General features: G+C 49.0%; 1 protein-coding gene across 3 annotated transcripts in view; it reads left to right on the top strand.

Moving 5' to 3' along the window:
* The window catches only part of TBC1D2 (TBC1 domain family member 2), a 45,761-nt gene that overhangs the window by 1,651 nt on the left and 22,629 nt on the right, over positions 1-21,481 (top strand). For 2 of the 3 annotated variants that reach the window (XR_010841620.1, XM_059070970.2), the window contains exons 2-5: positions 3,090-3,231; positions 5,820-5,967; positions 11,912-12,045; positions 16,324-16,520. Coding sequence is in view for 2 of the 3 variants with exons in the window: in XM_059070970.2 (XP_058926953.1) it covers positions 3,090-3,231; positions 5,820-5,967; positions 11,912-12,045; positions 16,324-16,520 (621 nt within the window). In the remaining variant the exon portion in view is untranslated. The remainder of the gene's footprint in view (positions 1-3,089; positions 3,232-5,819; positions 5,968-11,911; positions 12,046-16,323; positions 16,521-21,481) is intronic. The other variant, XM_059070974.2, reaches the window with a different exon arrangement.

The following is a 21,481-nucleotide window of genomic DNA, read 5'->3' as shown; positions in this document are numbered from 1 at the left end:
TAGTTTGTGAGATTTATAACAGGGTGTGTAAGCACCTGGCATATCACAGGCACCTACAAGTTGCTGAATTAATCTCAGTGCCTAGAATACAGCCTGGCACCTAGTGGGTCCTCAATAAATATTTGTTGAATGAACACACATAGTGATAGAACCAAGGTCAGAAAGTTCATGTCATGTCAAGAGGAAGTGCCCTAGAACTTAACTGGAAAGACAGATGTGGGCTAAGAGTTCTGGAATTCACACTCAGCAGAGGAGAGTGTGCCAGAAGACTGCCTCCTCCCTGACCCCCACTCTGTCTTCCCACACCTCCATCCCTACTTGCAGCCAATTGGGCATCTCTTGAGCCCCCTGGATATAGCCCACAGCCTTAGTTCCACTTTACTGTCTGGGCCAGGCTAGTGACCAGGCTGGGGAGTGGGGGGGATCAGCAAAAATAATGCAAATTAGGAATTCCAGGCCAGGAGGGCAGGCATTTTAGGGTCACTGTGGCTTATGGGTCATATGTCTGCTCCCACACATTGAATGCTGTCTATAGGGTCGCTAACACGTGCCTTTTACTATTCCATTGATCCGTGTGTGTGCCTGGCACTGTGCTAGGAACTGGGGTGTGGCACAATATCAGACCTGCCCCCTGGGGCTCAAACCACTTAAAGTCTTGTGAGAGACGGACAGGGAGACTGGCATGCGCAGTAAAATGTTCTGTAGGGACAGTATGATAAGTCTATACCAGAAAGGTACCGTGACAGGAAGGGTCTGTTCCACTGAGTAGGTAGAGCTATCCAGAGAGGGCCTCATGGACCAGAGTGGGGGTGGAGTGGGAAGGGGCAACCACACCTTGACACTTGAAAGAGAAAATCGGTTTTCTACAAGCAGACAAGAGGGAGAAGGATATTCCAGGCCAAGAGAGCCCCATGAGTAAACATAGGAAAACATGGTACAGCCTGGAATGTCCAGGCAAATCCCAGGAGGCTGGGGTATAGAGGGGCCCACAAGATGGAGTGGAAGGGCTTCCCTGGTGGCACAGTGGTTGAGAGTCCGCCTGCCGATGCAGGCGACACGGGTTCGTAACCTGGTCCGGGAAGATCCCACATGCCGCGGAGCGGCTGGGCCCGTGAGCCATGGCCGCTGAGCCTGCGTGTCCGGAGCCTGTGGTCTGCAACGGGAGAGGCCACAACAGCGAGAGGCCTACGTACCGGGGGGAGGGATGGAGTGGAAGAGCAAAGGCCCGAGGGCAGGGCATTTGTCAGGCCAGGGAGCTTGGACTTTGTCTTACGGGCTGTGGGAAATTGTCAGAGCCTTAAGCAAGGAAGCACTGTGAGACGAGAATGTCGAGAAAGGTCAATCTGGCTTTTGGATAGAGAACAAGTTAGGAGAAGGCAAGGATGTGGTTTGGGAGTCCATCAGGAAGTGGTCAGGAGAGAATGACGGCCGAGCTAGAGCTGTAGCAGTGGGGAGGGAGACAAATGGGGGCGGCTAAGGATGTGAGGGAGGGGTCGGGGTGGCTTGTGTAACTGGCTGACTGCCTGGTTGGGGCAGTCACTGACAGCAGGGAACCCAGGATGAGGAAACCACAGGATATACAGTTATATGTCCCCCTCAGTAGACTCTTAAGTTCCAAGAGGATAGGGCTGTGTGTGTGGGCTCACCAGTGCCTTCCACAGTCCCTGACACGTATAGTAGATGCTCAATATACACCTGTCCAATGAATTAATAAAATGGGTTGTTCGGGTATGGGCAGGAGCTTGTCAGCACAAGGTCATGGTGAAGCCCTGGGAGGGGCTGAGGTCTCTCAGGGAAAGTATATAGAAAGAGAAGAATGGTGGGGGTTCCCTGGTGGCGCAGTGGTTGAGAGTCCGCCTGCCGATGCAGGGAACGTGGGTTCGTGCCCTGATCCGGGAAGATTGCACATGCCGCGGAGCGGCTGGGCCCGTGAGCCGTGACCGCTGAGCCTGCGCGTCCGGAGCCTGTGCTCCACAACGGGAGAGGCCACAACAGTGAGAGGCCCACGTACCGGAAAAAAAAAAAAAAAAGAATGGTGGGCATCATTTTATCTGATTTGATACCTCCATGACAGGCCGAGGGCCTCTTTCAGGGAGCCCCCAGCCTTGTGCACACCTCACTGTGGTCCTCTTGAGAAGGGGGCTTGCCCTGGTTTCCTGCTGATGTTCTCACATGGCCTTGATTGTGGGCAGCTCTGTGAGGCTCACCATCCACTCCCAGCGAGCTGCCCAGCTTCTGCAGCCCAACCGATCCTAGGCTTTCTCTATGTAAGTCACAATCTCCCAGCCATAAATTACAACAAATCTCTGATCTACAAGTGGGAGACACGGGTTCTGGGACCAGCTCTGCCACCACCTACCTGGGCGACCTCAAAGCCTTAGTTTCTCCATCTATGGAAGGGGCCGATCACTCCCGCCCTGGCTCCGCAGTGGAGGATCCGGCAACATAATGGGTGTGAGAGTAGGTATGTGGACCATCCAGTGCTGGGAGACTAATGACCAGCATCAGCCATACCTCCTGTGGGCTGCCTGGAGGGTGCCACAATGTTGTGTGCATATGGCTTTCCAGTCCCCAATCACATCATCCCCCAAACAGAAGAGATTCTCCCCATTCCACAAAGTCAGCTAGGACACTGAGATGTCACACAGGGAGGTAATGATGCTACTAGGGCCCCAGCCAGGTCAGAATTTCAAAGCTCTCTCCCTCTCTCTTAACACCTCCAAATTCTTTTATCCAGTGAGCGCATTTTGAGCACCTACTGCATGTCAGGAACTATGCTGGATACTTTACTTTCCTTACTTCATTTCACCCTCATAACCACCCTATGAAATGAGCGTTATCATCACCATAGGACAGATGAGAAAACTGAGGCCCAGAAAGGTTAAAGAACCTCTGAGTGGGAGATCAGAGCCCGATTATCTTCTGTTGCCAAGAAGCATGTGGTGTTTCAGAGGTGTCACCCGCAGTGACATTTTTTTTTTTTTCTGGGAAGGAGAGAGTTGCCAAGCCTCCCATGACCTTCCCGCATCCCACACCCAGTGCCACCATGTGGGCACAGGGCCTTGCCAACTAACCCTTGTGCTTCTCAGGCCGCCACCAAGCAAGCGATGCTATACTGGCTGCAGCAGCTGCAGATGAAACGCTGGGAGTTCTACAACAGCCCGCCTGCACCTCCCGCCGTCCCTGACGCTGCCCTGGCTGGGAATGGGCCCGCCCTGCGCCTCAAGCTAGGTACCCAACGGGCTTGCCTCCTGCCCACACACCCAGGGCTCTTGGTGACCAAGCCTTTACCCTCCTTTTGGGAGTGAGTGGGAGGACCCCTCTGCTAAAGAAGCAGAGAGCCAGCGATGTGACCCAGGATGAGCTAGGGCAACAGTATAGGATCAAGGGCAAGAATATGGGCTCTGAGGCCAGGCTGGCTGGGCTCAGATCCTAACCCTGTGCAGTCTTAAGCAAGTTGCTTAACTTTTCTGAGCTTCAGTTTCTTTCCCTGTAAAATGAGGTTAATAAAGAATACCTACTCCTGGGCTTCCCTGGTGACGCAGTGGTTGAGGGTCCGTCTGCCGATGCAGGGGACACAGGTTCGTGCCCTGGTCCGGGAAGATCCCACGTGCCGCGGAGCGGCTGGGCCCGTGAGCCATGGCCACTGAGCCTGCGCGTCCAGAGCCTGTGCTCCGCAACAGGAGAGGCCACAGCAGTGAGAAAGGCCCATGTACCGCAAAGAAAAAAAGATACCTACTCCTTAGGGTTATTATGAGGATTAAATGAATCCTTATACCTTAAAGTGTTGGAACAATGCCTGCACATTTTCAGAGCTCAGTAGAGTCAGTTACTCTTATGATGATGACAATTACAGGAAGATCTCAAGAAATGAAACTTTCACAGAGTTGCTGTGAGGAAGGTTAATGAGAAAATGCAGTTATTATTGTTGCTTCTTACATAAATGCTTTTGTGCTGTGAGTTGAGTAGATCCGTGATCTTATCCCCAGTGTTGCCGTGGGCAGAAGCTTCACCCCCGCCAGGTGGCCCATGGGATCCCAAATCCTAAAACATCTCAGCATGGAGGAGTCCGGGAGCTCATACCCTCCTTACCCCCATGCTGCAGCCAGCACTGTGACCAGCAGTTTTCACAGTTGAGACAAACCACCCACCGAGCTGCAGTGTGTCTAACATGCCTCACCCTCAGTTGACAGGGAAGCCCAATGGGCAAGGGCAGGACCTGTGGCCGGACACCTCCTAGATGCTGGTACCTGGATGCTTTACAGACTGAGCTCATCTGTCCTTACCCTTCTCCCCACTTTTCCTTCCCTCAGTAAATGGGCTTCATTTACCTAGTTGCCCCTTCCTGGACCTCAGATAGCCAGTCCAGTCACCTGGGCTGGCCATGTCTACCCTCTGGCCTACACGTCAGATGTAGGCCCTCACTGCTATTGCCTTGGGTCAGGCCTCAACTCTTAGCTAGAAAAATCACAGCAGTCTCCTCTCCAGTCTCCCCATGTCCCAGCCTGCCACCTCAGACCCAACCTCTTCACTGCAGCCCGAGCGAGCTTTCTCAAATGAGCGCCTGAGCCCCACCCCGCTTCCGTGGCCGCCCTCCATGTCCCAGGCCCAGTCCCAAATTTTTAGCACCAGACTCAGGCCTCATCCTTCCTCGTCTCACCTCTGCTTGCTCCCCCAGTGCCCGCCTCATGCTGTGCACTTCAGCAGCACCAGAGGCGTCCCTGCCCCCTCTTCTCTGCCTGGCGAATTCCTGCTTGCTCTCTATGGCCAAGCTCCACTGCCACCTCCTCCTTTTGCCAGCCTCCTCTTGGAAGCCTTCTGCGACTTTGCCTGCTGGACTCTCTGTGAGCCCTCAACACTTTTTGCAGATGGTTACATTGTGTTCTAATCACAGCATCCTTGTCAGTCTCTGCTCCCTAGCCCTCAAGGGTGGGGGCCATGTCTTTGTCACCTGTGTCCCAAGTATCTGGTACCCTGCCAGGCACATTGGATGTTTGTTGAGTGAATGTGTGAGCGAATACATTGAATTTTATCATTAATGAGGAAAGGAATGTAAAGCCCTGAGCAAAATGCCGGGTACATAGTGTTAAGTGTTTGAGAACTGTCCTAATAATATGGTTATTATATGTGTACCTGCACACTGTTACTGTCATAGCAAATGCTCCTTTTTATGGTTTATGATACTCATCTGTAATTTTCCCAGAGAACCTTCTGGGTGTTTTATGCTTGTAAGGACTTTCTTTGGGGAAGGGTTTGTTTGCTTTTGCTTCTGCACTTCTACTCACCCTCCGCTCCCATCTGCGGGAGAGCCAACAGCCCTGGCTCTGCGGGAAACTGCAGCCTGAGTTGACACAGTTGCCGGATCCGCCTCAGTCCAGAAGCAACAAGAAACCCTCCCGAAGACAGAATTCCTGAGTGTCTGGAAATCAGAAGAACCAGGTTATCAGAAGAATGGCTTTGGTTCAGCACACTCAGCAGGCCTCTTCTGGGCCAGCCCCTGCTGTGGGCATGGTTGCCACAGTGACCAGGCGCCAGTCTCCTGAGGACGCTGCGGGGAGACACAGGAAGCCGTGGTGTAGGCTTCTCCTCTGAAGCCCTTCTCATCCCGCAGCAAGCCTTCACCCTCCTGGACGCAGGGCCCCTGCGAAACCTTCCCCAGAAAGACATTCCTGGAGCCCTGAGCAAGCTGGCGGGCCCTGGATTAGCTGTCTGGAGACGGCTGCCCCACCTCTCCAGTCTCCACCCTGTCTAGTCTTTCTAAGTGCAGTGACCTGACCCCAGCCCCAGCGTGGATGATTTTCCTCTTCTTTGTTCCCCAGAGCAAGAGGAGGCAGAGCTGGAGGAGTTCCTGTGTCCCGTGAAAACGCCCACTGGGCTTGTGGGCATGGCAGCTGCCTTGCAGCCGGTCCGTGCTATGCCCTTGGCCCTTCAGAATATCTCCCTCAAGCACCTGGGAACTGAAATACAGTAAGTGCTGTGGAGCTGAGGGGCCTGCCAAGCTGTAGGCAGCACCTTCTTTGGAGCTTACAATGATCTGGTGTGACTCCCCTGCAGGGAGGTGGACTTGGGTTGGGGATTAGGGGCTTTATTTTCAATTCATTACATCATTACTTTAAAATACTACATTTGTTCTGATTTTTAAAGTACACATTCTTCAAAGGAAGTTAGAAACATCTAGAAAGGTATAAATTTAAAATTACCCATAGTCCTTTCACCCAGACAAATGTTCTTAGCATCACTTTCCTCACATTTTCTATATACATATATGCATAATTGAGATCACATTCAATGTAATGGAGTGGTGCCTTCACAAATATGTCAAATACACCAAATTATTCACTTTTCACATGTGTAATTTACTGTACATCGATTACATCTTAGCTTCTTTTTCATCTAATAATGTGTGATATATACAATTTATATTTCCCACTGGCAGACTTTGTTTTAAATAGTTCATAAGAAGATAGCACTATGGCCTGAGCTTTGGGGCCAAACTACCTGCATTTGTATCCTGGCTCCACCAGTCATGGGCTGTTCTGCCCTTGGCAAGTTGTTGGATTTCTCTGTGCTTCACTTAAATTATTCAAGTACATGTAAATACAACAGTATTTGCCTTACAAGATTAGTGTGTGTGTGTTTGGGGTGGGGCAGGGGGCTTATAAATGAGTTAATACATGTAAACTGCTGTAGAACTGTGCTTGGGGATCAGTGAGCACTTAAATATTATTCTGCTTCTATTATTGTTGCTCTAATTGAAGGGATGGAAGCTTTGGGGAATTCAGACTGTTCCTAACACTGATCCTGTTTGGGTGTTTATTTTCTGTGTGGACTTCAGACAAACTGGGACCTCTTAGAAAGCAGAATAGATTGTTCCCTGAGCTTAGATTAGAGACCCCGCCTCGTGTGACTCAAGCGTAGCATTTCTCTCTGTCAGCTTCGGTGTTTGAATTTGCTGGGTAACTAGCAGGGGGGTGATGCCGTTCTTAGGAGAGAAGCAGGTTTTAGGGAAAATATGATGAGTGTCCTTTAGGGTCTACTGGCTAGAGATGGAACTACCCCACAGACATTTGGATGGAAAGGCCTAGAACTCAGGAGAGAGATCTGTGCCAGAGAGAGAGACTTGGGGGGTATGGGACCTGGTTGAGCCCCCCAGGGTGAGAGGACAAGGACGGCGCCCTGCAGGGGATCTTCCCTTGGGAGGATCTGGAGGGGACTGGGTACATGGGGAGCCTGCTGTGGGGACAGGGGACCTGAGAAGCCCAGCCACCCAGCCAGTGTGTGTCCAGGGTGGTCTCACCAAGATTAAGCCAGGTTCGTGCCTAATGATGGCCACCCAACAACAGAAGCAGAACCGAGAACCTGCAGAGACCAAAAAAGGAAGGAAGTTTCCAAGGATCAGTCAGTTACGTGTCATAACCCACAGAAAATGTGAGACGGTTTTGCAAGTGCCCTGGCTGCTGACAGCCCTGGAAAGACCAGGGTTGCCCTTGTCTCCTGCACCCCCTTTCCCTGGCGGGTCTTGGGGCTTGCTCTTGGGTCTGCCATGACCCCAGGTCATACTCAAGGAAGGACACTGTGCTAGGTGCTTTACACTCTCAACAAGATGTCTGGACATGGGGCTTCCCTGGTGGCGCAGTGGTTGAGAATCCGCCTGCCAATGCAGGGGACACGGGTTCTTGCCCTGGTCCGGGAGGATCCCACATGCCGCGGAGCAACTAAGCCCGTGAGCCATGGCCGCTAGGCCTGTGCGTCCGGAGCCTGTGCTCCGCAACGGGAGAGGCCACAACAGTGAGAGGCCCGCATACCGCAAAAAAAAAAAAAAAAAAAAAAAAAAGATGTCTGGACAAACCTGTGAAGTGGTATCTAATGGTTCAGTTCTCAGACCATGGATTAGACATCCAAGTCTCTTGCTCAGCCCCACCATTTACTCGTTCTGTGGCTTTGGTTACCTATCCTTTCCAAATCAAAGTTCTCACTGTGCAGTGGAGGTTATAATAGTGCTTACTTTATTGGGCTGTTGTGAGGAGTAAAAGAGTTAAATGCATGTGGGTGAAGATTAGATGAGTTGAATTCCTAGGGTTTATCTTAGACCTGGCCCATGCAAGGACCCACTCATTATTTGTTGTGGATATGTTCCTCATCCCATTGCAGATGGGAAAATCCAGGCTCAGAGAGGATAAATGTCCTGACCAAGGTTATCTGTCCTTCCAGAACAAGTCCTCATGACCACTACTCCCATGCTTACCAGGCCTTTCAGACCTAGAGCTAAACCTACACAGAAAATGATCCATGAATTGCTCCAAGCAAAAAGTCAATATATTTATGAAATGGAGATGCCTCTTCCAAGCACAGTAGTTTGGCTGGGTAATGGCCACCTGGGCTGTGACAGTAGTTAGTGAGCTGCCCATCCTCAGAGGAGACGTGTGCTAGGGCTTAGAGTGACCTTTGCTGCCCTGAAGTTGGGGTTTCTATGCCTTCCCACACCCCAGGGGTGACTGCTTGTGAGGCCCTGGACATATTGGGGAGGCTGCAGCCCCCGGACAAGGGGAAGTATGGGCAGCAATGATGGTCACCCCACCCAGCCAATGCCCCTGGCCGTAGGGATGTACTCCAGGGTCCTTGCCAAATAATGTGGCCTATGGTGTGTGAGATCCATGTAATAGGGCTCAGCACAAGACCCAGCGCAGAGTGGTACTCAGTAAATAGTGCCTCTCATGGTCATCATTAATATTAATACGACCACCACCCTTTTATTTTTAGATGGGTAAAGTAAGAACTAAGAAGAGGAAATGACTAGCCCAAGGAGTCAAGGCTCCTTATTCAAGGTCAGGTGTTAGAGGAGTGCTGAGTTCTAATTTCTTCTCTGTTCTAAATTTAATTGATTAATTTTACCTTCCATCAGTCATCTGTACTCTCCATTGGAGTACGATCTCACTCTTTTCCTATTCGGGACCCAACTATACCAAAAAACTGCATTTTGTTTTAAAAACAAGCTTAAGATCAAATGATAGTTCTTTGAAAAGATTAACAAAGTTGACAAACATTTATATAGAAAGACCAGGAAAAGAAAGCAGACTTAAATTACTAAAGTCAGGAACAAGAGAAGGGACATTACTACCAACCTTACAGAAATAAAAAGGTTTATAAGAGAATACCATGAACAATTCTACGCTAATAAATTAGATAACTTAAACGAAATGGGCAGATTCCTAGAAAGACAAATTACTGAAACTGACTCAAGAAGAAATAGAAAATCTAAATAGACCCGTAGCAAGTAAAGAGATTGAATTAGTTATCAAAAAATTACACCCCACCCCACCTACACACACACATGCACACACACAAAAACCTAGGACCAGATAACTTCACTGGTGAAGTCTACCAAACATTAAAGAATTAATCCCAATTCTTCACAAACTGTACTACCACCCCTGCAAAAAAAAAGAGGAAAGAGCATTTTCCAATTCATTCTATAAGGCCAATATTATCCTGATAACCAAAACCACACAAAGGTAATGTTTTGAACACCCAGAGCCTTCACCTAGACTCTCCTTATATTAATTTTGCCAGCAGGCTTCTTTTTCTAACTTCACAGAGGGCATGGACCTTCATGAATCTCAGCTTTTTGTAAGAATTTCAGTTTTAACTTCATACTTTGCATGGGTCCAAAACCTTGTTTACTTTCCTCCTTTGCAACCAAGGCTCTAGGTTTCTGGTATCAACAGTTTATTTCTGATCACAAGAAAAAAATAAATGTTACTATGTGTGGTGATAGGTGTTAGCTAGACTTACTGTGGTGATCCTTTTACAATAAGTATATTTATTAAATCAATATGTTATATACTTGAAACTAATATAATGTTACATGTCAATTATATCTCAATTTTTAAAAAGCAGTTGATCCCTGGACAAACTCATGTCCAAGCCAACTTTCACAATAATAATGCTGCAAACAAACACTTCAAAATTCAGTATCATATAATAATAAACATTCATTTCCTGCACATCCAGGTTCACGTGATACAGGCTAGGTTCACCTGGTCTTGGCTCCAAGCCGTTGAGAAGATCTAGGTTTCCTCCACATATTTCTCACGTTCCATGGACCAGCAGCTATGAGGCATGTTCTTCAAGAGGGCAAGCCCTACATGCAAGCACATTTTAAGCCTATATTTACATTATATCTGCCAACATCGCTTTGGCCAAAGCAACTCACGTGGCTGGGCCCAAAATCAAAAGGAGGAGGGGGACGTACTCTGCTCCTGTGGAGGTGGAGGGGAAGGGGTAAATATTTGCTGAAAAATAATTTAATCTATATATGCATCTTCCTCTTTACTTCCCACTTGAGTTTCAACTCCTTTTTTGTGTTTAGTCCCTAGGGATTTTCCCTTCCTTTTCTGAGAATTCAGCTGAATTTTTTTTTTTTTGCTGTACGCGGGCCTCTCACTGTTGTGGCCTCTCCGTTGCGGAGCACAGACTCCGGACGCGCAGGCTCAGGGGCCATGGCTCACGGGCCCAGCCGCTCCGTGGCATGTGGGATCTTCCCAGACCAGGGCACGAACCCGTATCCCCTGCATCGGCAGGCGGACTCTCAACCACTGCGCCACCAGGGAAGCCCTCAGCTGAATATTTTTGAAATATATTTTGCATTTATCTAGCATCTAGGTGTTTGTGGAACAAGGGTTTTTCAGAGTATTTTGTCCACCATATTGCTAGACGTATACATCGCATGGAGGGATGATAGAGCAAAGCCAGGACTCCATCACAAGTCTACAGACTTTTTCATCCTTTTGTTTTCTGGCCATGCTATTGCTGCCCTTTAGGTAATTGACCTCCTCCTGCAGTGTTTTTCAAACTGTTGACCAGTAAGAAATACATCTTATTATATGGCTCAATACACATATATGTAATTCACAAAATTTTAGTCCTTTCTAAGTGGGGCGCATTCTGATATTTTCCATTCCATTTTTTTAAAATGCTGGTCGTGATACTAAACTGATTTTACAGTCTACCAATGGCTCACATCCTGCAGTTTGAAAAACACTGACCTAGTGAACTCTTTAGTCATTTTTTCTTCCTTGTTATTAGTTTTGGAATATGTCTACTTTCATACCTTTGCAAAGGGAAAATAAACTCAAATGAACTGCCTTTTCAACCAACTCATGAACTTCTCTGTGGTCTGTGGTGCCAGGCCAGCCTTTGGTGCTACCTAGTTCCTTCCTGCAAAACCAACATCTATTGAGTCTGTACTCTGGGCACATGTGACCCAGTGCCAGGTGCCAGTAGGCATGCAGGTAGGTTAGTGCCCAGTTCTTGAAGAAAAGATACCACTACTCAGTCTAGACAAGTACTTGGTCAAAGAGTGACCCATGTATGAAGTGCAATAAGCTCCTTGGAGGCTGTGAGGTGATCAGTGAAGGCTACAGAGAGAACAGGTCTGATCAGGGAAAGAAAGCAAGGGGAGCAAGGGGCCAAGAGGTGTTTGGAACTTTTCTCAGCAGAAGTAGGGAGCCACTGGTGATTTTTAAGCCAGATAGTTATAAGACCGCGTGAAGGTTTCAGGAAAGTTAGTTTGGCAAATCCATTTCAATGAATAAAAGCAGACAAATGCCCCTGCCCTCATGGAGCTTATATTCCAGCAGTGGGGTTAGAAGCAGAGGAGTCAAGCTTGTATTGTTTACAAGGAATACTGCATATCGAAGGTGATACGCATGATGAAAAATGGAAAGGAGAAGGGTAAGGGTGATGGGAGAGGCTCAGATGGGTTGCCTCCTGCAGGGTGCCTGCAGTCAGGCAGACTGATCAAGTCATGACCGGGGTGGAGATGCAGCCTGAGCGCCAGCAGTGTCAGCGGGAAGGGTAGTGGGCAAGATAGCAGGGCTGTCAGCCCCGTGATCCTCTATTTTCCTTTCAGAAACACAATGTACAACATCCGGGGCAACAAGCAGACCCAAGGAACAGGCCACAGACCCCCAGGAGAAGATTCTCCACTGAGCCAGGAGCCTCAGAGGGAGGAGCAGCCCTCGCCTCCTGACCTCAGCGCCCCAGGTGAGCCTCTGCCTGGGTCTGAGCTGCCTTCAGAGACTAAGTGGGTGCCCTCTCTCCTCCCCATAAACAAACATCCGTGCTTTTGTGTGTCAAAGATGGAACTCTCCAGGTCACTCCTCCTGGACTTCCATGGGTCTGGTAGTAATGATTCATTCTTTCTTTCTCTCTTTCTTTCTCTCTTTCTTTCTTTCCTTCCCCCCTCCCTCCCTCCCTCCTTTGTTTCTTTCTTTCCTTTCCTTTTTTTTTTTAACTTGTGGTAAAAATACATAACAAAATTTACCACTTTAACCAATTTTAAGTGTATAATTCAGTGGCATTATGTACATTCACGTTCTTGTGTAACCATCGCTACCATCCATTTCCAGAACGCTTTTCATCTTCCCAAACTGAAACACCAGGCGATGATTCTTGGAGTAATAAGGGAAAATATCTGTTACTTTTTCTTTCTTCCTTTTTTTTTTAAATTTATAAGGAAAGGATATAAAAATGCCTTTCTGGGATGATTAAAATCAGATCTACCCGAAGAAGCAGAACAAATGACCTCAAGGTATTCATCCCCTCTGTGACATGGCACTTTATTTCTTTTACAAAATATTAGGACCCATACCATCAGGGGGGGTTGGCATCTTTGAAATTACCATAAATGCCCTTAAAACATGTTTTAACTATGTAGAAACATTTGGGAGAAAACTGGCTAAGGCAGCACTGAGGGGTCTTATGGTAGAGAGGACCCCTGGGCTGTGTAGAAATTACGCTAGAAAAAGCACCACTTTGGAGCAGTGGCTGATGAGGTCCCACAGATCATGATGAATAGCCCAAGAGAAGATCAGTACTGTATCTAATGAATAATAATAATAGAACTAGCACTTACATGTAGCATGTAAGTGCTACATGAAACTGGTAACAGTTTCATTCTGATATAATTCACATACCATACAATTCACTCCTTTGAAACATATAATTCAGTGGCTTTCAGTATCTTCACAGAGTTGTGTAACCATCACCATAATCAAATTTAAAACATTTTTATTACCCCCAGAAGAAACCCCGTACCCCTCAGCCATCAGTCCCAGTCTCCACCTCCCTCCAGCTCTAGGCAACCACTAATCTACTTTCTGCCTCTATAGATTTGCCTGTTCTGGACATTGCATATAAATGGAATCTAGAATATGTAGTCCTCTGTGACTGGTGTCTTTTACTCAGCAGAATCTTTTCAAGTTTCATCCACACGCACGAAGCGCTTTACGTGCATTAACCTGTTTAGTCTTTACAACAACCCGAGCGGTAAATACTGTTCTCATTTAATAACTGAGGGAACTGGGAACGCATGTGAGGAGTGACTCGCTCACAGCTTCACAGTGAGTAACAGAGTAAGATTCAGACCAAACAGTCTGGCCCCATATCCCTTCCTGAAGCCTCTTTTCTGAGTCAGTGACTTTGCAAACTACCCCTTTGTTGCCATGAAACCTTGTCCCCATAAACAAAATCTGATACACAAAGCAAATAAAAGCAGAGTTGAGGCAGGGTTGGGAGTCCAGGCTCCCCCTCAGCCCCTCCTGCCCCACCCTCTTCCCTTCCCAGCCAGCCCTTGAGGCAATCCCACGAAATCCTAGGGCGCTGATTGAAAACCACTGTCTTAGGCCTCTGTTTTTGCCAACTATAAGATGGGCACAGTGAGCCTACCCTGCCTGCTCTCAGGGTTGGTGGACAGTAGCCTGCAGGGCTCCAGGGAGCCTCCCTGCTCTCTTAGATCCCGTGGCAGGAAAGAGAAAGAAGCATTGCATTCCTCTGAGCTCTGCAGGCTGCTTCGTACCTGGCTCGACCAGATTTCTTTTAAGCCTGGAACAAGACCGTTCTGTTCTTGTACTCAACCAGGCCAAGGAGTTTCTGGTTCCTGTCACCTACTAGAGTAGTTTTTTATCTGCTCAAGACTATTTGGTTGGCCCTTGGCCTGGTCCCCAGAAGAAAGTTGCTAAGTCATTCAGCTTGTCCTGCAAGCCCTGCCTGTCCCCTCCCCTGGGATCTCATACCACATCCTTATTTTTAACATCATGGTCCCAAAAGAACTGGGTATGAGTTACTACAGTGTATATCAGGGGGAAGATAAATGAGTAATTTGAGTTAGGAAATTTAGATAGGCTCAAGAAAAAATCCTGCAGTGTACCAAAGGTGGGCAGCAAATGTGGCTCTGAGCTTCTCAGCAGCCAAGGCAAAGAGGGAAATGCAAGTGGTTAGGTTATTTCCAGTGTCCATAAGACTATAAACACATATTTTCTTTTTTTCTTTCTTTTTTTTTTTTTTTTTTTTTTTTTTTTGCGGTACGCTTGCCTCTCACTGTTGTGGCCTCTCTGGTTGAGGAGCACAGGCTCCGGACGCGCAGGCCCAGTGGCCATGGCTCACGGGCCCAGCCGCTCCGCGGCATGTGGGATCTTCCCGGACCGGGGCACGAACCCGTGTCCCCTGCATCGGCAGGCGGACTCCCAACCACTGCGCCACCAGGGAAGCCCCACATATTTTCTTGAAAGAAGCAAAGCTGGCCCTGAGAGCTGAGAAGAATTTATGTTGGGGCCTCATAACGAACATAATGTGTATGTGCCCTGTGATCAAAATTCTCAGTCTCTTGACCATATAATCAGGCCATTACATGTCCCTTGATGCAGGCTGATGGCAGAGCCCTAAAGCACAGGCTGAGGGTAGGGCAGGACAAGGCGGTCTGGGTGAGTGATTCTCTAACATTGGATTTAAGAATAAAATTTAGGCACTTCCCGGGTGGCACAGTGGTTAAGAATCCGCCTACCAATGCAGGGGACACGGCTTCGAGCCCTGGTCCGGGAAGATCCCACATGCCGTGGAGCAACTAAGCCCGTGCACCACAACTACTGAGCCTGCATGCCACAACTACTGAAGCCTGCGTGCCTAGAGCCTGTGCTCCACAACAAGAGAAGCCACCACAATGAGAAGCCCGTGCACCACAACAAAGAGTAGCCACTGCTCGCCACGACTAGAGGAAGCCCATGCGCAGCAACGAAGACCCAACGCAGCCAAAAATAAATAAATAAATTTATTTTTTTTAAAAAGAGAGAAAATTTAGCACTGGTCAGCAAACGTTTTCTGTAAAGGGCCAGATAGTAAATATTTGAGGCATTGTGGGCCATACAGTCTCTGTTGCAAGTACTCAACTCTGCTTTTGTGGAGTGAAAGCAGTACAGACAATGCACAAATAAGTGGGCATGGCTGTATTCCAATAAAACTTTATTTACAAAAGCAGGCCGCCCGATTTGGCCTGTGGGCCATTGGTTGCTGACCCAGGCTCTACTGGAAATAAAAGGATACAGCCTTGAGACATTCAGCTGTGGGAGATATGTCTCCTAATTTAGCTTGTAATTAGAATCAAATGAGAGTTTACAGTACTCACTGGGGCAAGAATGCAGAGTACAGATATTTTGTGCTCCTATCAATGGACAGATCTGTGTGCATTGAAAATCACCTAGAGCCTGGAGGTGAGATCCCAAAATAAGAAAAAATACATCCTGCCTGGGCCCGTGCCTGAGGAGATGGCCACCTAGCAAACACTAGCAGGGTAGTAGGAGGTAACCCATGCAGGTTGAGATTGGAGAGTAGGGAACAGAGAGAATAGGGAACAGAGAGTAGAGGATGGTCTGGATGACCCAGCACTGTAAACAGTATTTATATAGTCCAGTGGTTCTCAGAGTATGATCCCTGCACAAGCTGTATCGTCATCACCTAGGAACATTTAAAAATACAAATTCTCAAGCTGCGCCCCAGGCCTGTTGAATGGAAAGTTCTGGGAGTAGGGTCCCCAAACTGCATTTTTTAAAAATATTTTTTAAAATAAATTTATGTATTTATTTATTTCATTTTTGGCCGCATTGGGTCTTCATTGCTGCACGCAGGCTTTCTCTAGTTGCTGTGAACAGGGGCTACTCTTCATTGCAGTGCAAGGGCTTCTTCTCATTGTGGTGGCTTCCCTTGTTGCGGAGCATGGGCTCTAGGTGTGTGCGCTTCGGTAGTTGTGGCACACAGGCTCAGTAGTTGTGGCACACGGGTTTAGTTGCTCCGTGGCATGTGGGATCTTCCTGGACCAGGGCTCGAACCCGTGTCCCCTGCATTGGCAGGTGGAGTCTTAACCACTGCGCCACCAGGGAAGTCCCCCCAGTCTGTATTTTACCAAACCTTCCAAGTGCTTCTGCAGCAAGCCCAAGTTTGAGAACTGCTGAAGCCGCTGATCACAACCTCTGTGTTTCTCCTCTTGAGCAGGGAAAGATCCAGCGGATTCTCCAAAGCCTACACCCAAGTCCTCTCTGACCGCCAGTCTCATTCAGAAAGCCAAGCACCAGAGCAACACCTTCCCGCTCTTCACCGAAGGACTCACACGGAACCGAACCACCCAGGAGAAAGTGCTGGCCTTGGAGCAGCAGGTTCTGATGCTCACCAAGGAGCTGAAGGCTCAGAAGGTGAGCTCTGGCCCCAGAGAGGCCCCAGGCTCCAGTGGACCCCTCTGGGCCTGGAGCCCCTGGACAAACTAGATGTGATGCATTAGCCAGCCTGTGGTCCTTAACTGCCAAACTGCAGCTGGCTGGAAATGCTGTGCTGTTGATCAGTCAGTGACATACTGTCACTTGAGCTAGGTGACAGAAGGCCACCAAGGGCAGGTCTCTCGGTTCTCTCCTGGGAGACTGTGCATGATCTGACCCCACACCTGAAGACAGACAGTGTTTGGAGGAGGGTAATCTGCATGCAGGGTCCTGGGAGGGGCCACCGAAGGAACTGGGACCTTTTAAGTGTAATACCTCAGCTGGGGAAGCAGTCCCCTGGACTTCCTGGGCCCATGTCTACAAGATGCCCTCCTGTGTCTCTTCATTGGGAGGGTGCCACCTTTTTGCCTCAGGCTGCAAGAGGACATGGGAACTGGGGGTCTCATCCTGGCTCAGCCAGCCAGGCAGACACTGCCAATAGCTTTAGTGATTTTTAAGAATTTGTATCTCAAACTCTGTTGGATGCTGTGGAGGGCACTGAGGTACACTGGGCCAGATCCCTGCCCTTGGGGACATCACCATCCAGTGGGTGAGGAGAAGCTGTGAGCACAAGTAACTGCTGGTATGATGTGTGGCCCCAGTGCTGTGCTGGCTGGTGCCCTCCACATACTGTCTCTCCTCTTTACAGCAGTTATCCTCTCCTTTTCCTGACAGACTGAAGTTCTGAGAGGTTCTGCATGCCCATGACCTCCTGGGTGCTAAGTCAGGGTTCAGGCTCTGGTCTGTCTGCCTCCAGAGCTTCTGCCCTCTTCACTGCACCACATTCAAGGGGCTCAGAGAAGGTAGCTGACTTGTCCAAGGTCACACAGCTGGAAGAGCCAGGACATGGGCACTGGTCTCCTTCCCCAGGTCCAGGACTCCTCACAGCCTGGCCGTCTCCTCCATGCTCTCGCCATGTAGCCCAGTATCAGATACAAGCACCATGACTGCTCCTCTGAAAAAATGAATGCACTCCCTGTGATTCCAATACTCATTAAGCCATTATCCATCCCAGTCCCCTGCAGCGCTGGCCCCCCAAGAGATATGGACTCTGAGAGATGGCACCAGATGGCAGCTTGGCCTGGTGACTCAGGCTTTCAGAGTCGGCAGCATTGCACCCAACCTGAAGGCTGTCTGCTCCGACAGATAGAGGGCTGTTGTTTGTGGGGATGTTGGCTGCCAGGAATGGTGAACCCGTCCCTCGGGCCCTGCCAGGGGCCAGCTTAGCTCACTCAGGATTACTTGCTGAAGGCATATAATTCACTGAGGAAACTTGATCAGAGCAAGATGCAGCCTCTCCCTTCCCTAGAACCCCAGCCGGAGACTTCAGGGTACAGGCCCTGGGGAGGGGTACAGGCCTTGGAGGGAGGGGGGTGAGAGGGCCCCTGTGCTTGGGGAGGCACACTTGTCACAATTTCTCTCTCACCCTTTCAGTGGCTCTTGGTGGAGTAGGACCGTCATCTCCATTTTACATACGAGAAAGCTGAGGTTCAGTTTTCTGAAACACCCGCATTAGTGGATCTGGAATGGGAACCGAGGCCTCTGTAACTCCGAAGCCAGTGCTCCTTCACCTGTTCCCAGCTGGCACCGAGCCCCTTAGGGGTCAGAGGCCGTCATGTCCAGGGCACTCCCAGTCCAGTGCTCTTTCCACAAGCACTGTTGGACCCACCCACCTTGATTCTAGTGAGCAATGAAGGTATCCACACTTTAATAAGATAAATGATTTATTGGCTTTTAAAATGTTTACTAAAATGACAACTTATTACCAGTTGTCAAAATCTAAGATCGACCAAACAATAATTCAATTAAGAAGTATTAAAAGTATCACTTGATCAGCTCTTCTACTTCAAGACTTGGTCCTAAGGCATTGCTTATGATTGTGGGAATTGGAAACAACCCAGATGTCCATCCTAGGAGGTGGGGTGAAGGGAATTGTGCGTTCCATACAAGGAATACTCTTGAACTGTTGCAAATGATGGTGTTGCTTGATAATGACTGACCTGGAGAGGCGTCATCAAATTGTAAGGACAAAAGCAGCTTCAAAATGGAATATTCAAGCTTTCCTTTTTGTTTTCATTATTTCTGTTTGATGTATATGTGCATTTTTGTGACTGGCTTAATTCACCTAGCATAAGGTCCTCAATGTTCATCCATGTTTTAACATGTGATGGGATTTCTTTCCTTTTTAAGACTGAATAATATTCCATTGTATGCCACATTTTGTTCATCCATTCACCGTCGACAGACACTTGGGTTGTTTCCACCTCTTGGGTCTTGTGAATAATGCTGCTATGAACATGGGTTATTCCCATTTTTAAAGAAATTGAAAGAAGCATTTCGATGCAAAATCCGTTTACACATCATGAAAGAAGTGAAGGGTCTTAGGGTTGGAGTTGGGAGCCTTCTGTTCTAGCTGCAGTTTTCCCACGCATGGGGGTCCACCAGGTCCCTTTAGTCCTCTCTTCTCCTTTCTTGAGCTTCAGTCTCCCACGTGACAGTGGGGTGACTGGACCAGGTGGTCTCCCAGGGCCATCCAGCCTCCAGGTTTTCCGAATCCATGATCCATTCCCACTCCTCACTTTACACTTCCTGCTCTGGCTCCACCCCTCTCCCGGGTTCCTTTCTTCCTGTCTTATTCTGGTGCAGGGGTCCTGGGGTGGGAGGACAGCCTCCCGGGCTGGTGTCTTGGTCTTGGATTTGGAGAGCCAGATGTGGGAAGGGAGAGACAGCTGACGTAGTGAAATGGGCTTCAGAGTTGACTCTCCCAACGTTGGCAGACAGATATACCCCCCTGATTCTGAGGCTAGGGCAAGTCTGAGCAGTGGCATGTACTGGTTATTTCACCAGGCAGTTACCCCAGGTAATCTCCAAATCTCAGGTGACTCAGAAAATGGTCTAGGCTTCTCAGTTATCCTGCAGCCACAGGAATGTTGATCTCGGTCAGTACCGCCCTGGGAAGCTGACTTCTAAATCCCTGACGTGCCAGTTCGTGCCAGTTCGGTTTGCAGCCACCCGCCCCTCCCCACCTTCCTGCCACACCCAGGACCCACAGCTCCGTACCTATTCTTTCATTCCATTGAGGCTTTGCTCAGGCTGTTGGCTCAGCCTCGTCTGGAAAGCCCTCCCAACCCTCAGCTCCCACTTTATGCCCTTGTCTCCCACCTGCTGCTTGACTGTCACTGGCCCTCCTCATTCTTCAGAATCAGTTTAAACTGCTCCGCCTTTCGCCTTTCGGTAGAATGTACTGGCCTTCCCCCGCCCCCGCCCCAGGTAGAAGTCATCGCCTGCTGCCCCGAGTCCCCACAAACACCCTTGCTTCCCCCTCTCACGGTAAATCATTCCGTGACAGTGGTTCACCTTTGCTCCCACCAGCGTTCGTGGTCCTTGAGTGTGGGAACGGTGACTGGCCCCTCTCTGGGTCCCAGGGACTGGCACTGAGTGAGTGCTTGATAAAGGTTAGATGAATGGATAGAAGAAAGAGAACCAGAGAAGGGACAGTTGCTAGTACCAAGGTTTTGGAAGGTGTATGCTAATTTGGTCTTGTCATTAGCTTCTGAAATGAAGTCATGATTTGGGGCAGTTCTACAAAATGCAATTGTTCTTAGCCTATCCAGCTAATCATTTATTTAAATACTTTGGCATGCATACAGTTAATGTGTCTCCAGGAAACCACGCTTTTCCAGGTGAGACTGGCATGGAGCACAGCAGTGTGAGCTAAAGGCCCTAACTGCCAGGTCTGCAGTTCACATGGGACCAGCTGCTGGGCTGCCTGGCTTCTGATACTCTGATCCTGGTCCTGAATGAATTCACATCCCTGCTTTGGGGTCGGACAGGTCCCTGAGTGCTGGGGAGGTTGGAAGCTTGAAGGCACAGGGAGCCAAACCTTGAATTTCCACATGAATCGGCTGCCCCTGCCAAGGAATAAATCGAAGCCGTTGCTTCTGAACTCCCAGGCGCTTCTTTGCACCAGCCTTGCAGGCATCGTTGGATGGGCTGAGGCATGACACAGACGGACTGAATGAAGCCCTGGGTGTGTGGCGAAGCGTGAGGATTGCCAGTTTGTTTTCTCTCTAATGCCGCCTCAGCTCGATTGGTAGTGACTGCTCGAATGCCATGTTCAGAAGGATTCTGAGGCCTCAGCTAGGCTTTAGAGGGAAAGAGTACTGAGGTTGATGAGTGATGTCTGCCTCAGGGGTGAGAAGGAAGAGCCATGCCCACGTGCCATGCCGCTACCACCCCTGCTTTCGTTACTGACCGAGCACAGGATGCTCAGTGTCTGGATGATTTGGAGTTAAATTCCACTCTGCTGGGGCTCAGTTTGTTCATTTCTGAAACAGACATATATAAGTTGGGGAATGGGCAGAAGCCTCAAAGTACTGTGGCCTAAAACAAATTGGAAATTTATTTCTGTCTGACATTGAAGAATCCAGAGTGAAGTGTGCAGCTCCGAGCTGGTGGGGGCAACTGTGCCATCCTCAACATGCAACTTCTGCTTGTGAGCCCAGCCTGGCTGCTCCGGTTCCTGCCATTTCCCAGCCAGGAGGAAAGGGAACTGGGCCAGGGGAGCATGTGCTCAGTGGTTTGGAAGGCATGACCCAGAAGCTGCCCACAGCATTTCTCATATCCCATTTGGGCACAGTAGTCACTTGGCCACAAGTGACTAGCTTGTGACAAGCTCATAGCTAGTGACAAGCTCACTAGCTATGAGCTTGGCTGGGAAATATAGTCCTTTGCTGGGGAACCAGGTGTCCAACTAAAACTCTTCTGAGTAGAAAAAGAGAATGTGGGTGCTGGTCAGTGATGCCCTAGGGGATGTTGCCTGCCACCTCTCAGGGCTGTTAGGAGAACTGATGACAGCCTCTGCCTCACCTCTGGCACGTAACAGGCCTTCCCCGAGCTCA

Source organism: Kogia breviceps, chromosome 8 (assembly GCF_026419965.1).
Source record: "Kogia breviceps isolate mKogBre1 chromosome 8, mKogBre1 haplotype 1, whole genome shotgun sequence".
In the NCBI taxonomy this organism is placed as follows: Eukaryota; Metazoa; Chordata; class Mammalia; order Artiodactyla; family Physeteridae; genus Kogia; species Kogia breviceps.
Note: the sequence above shows the minus strand (reverse complement) of the source record. Positions and strands in the feature narration are given on the sequence as shown.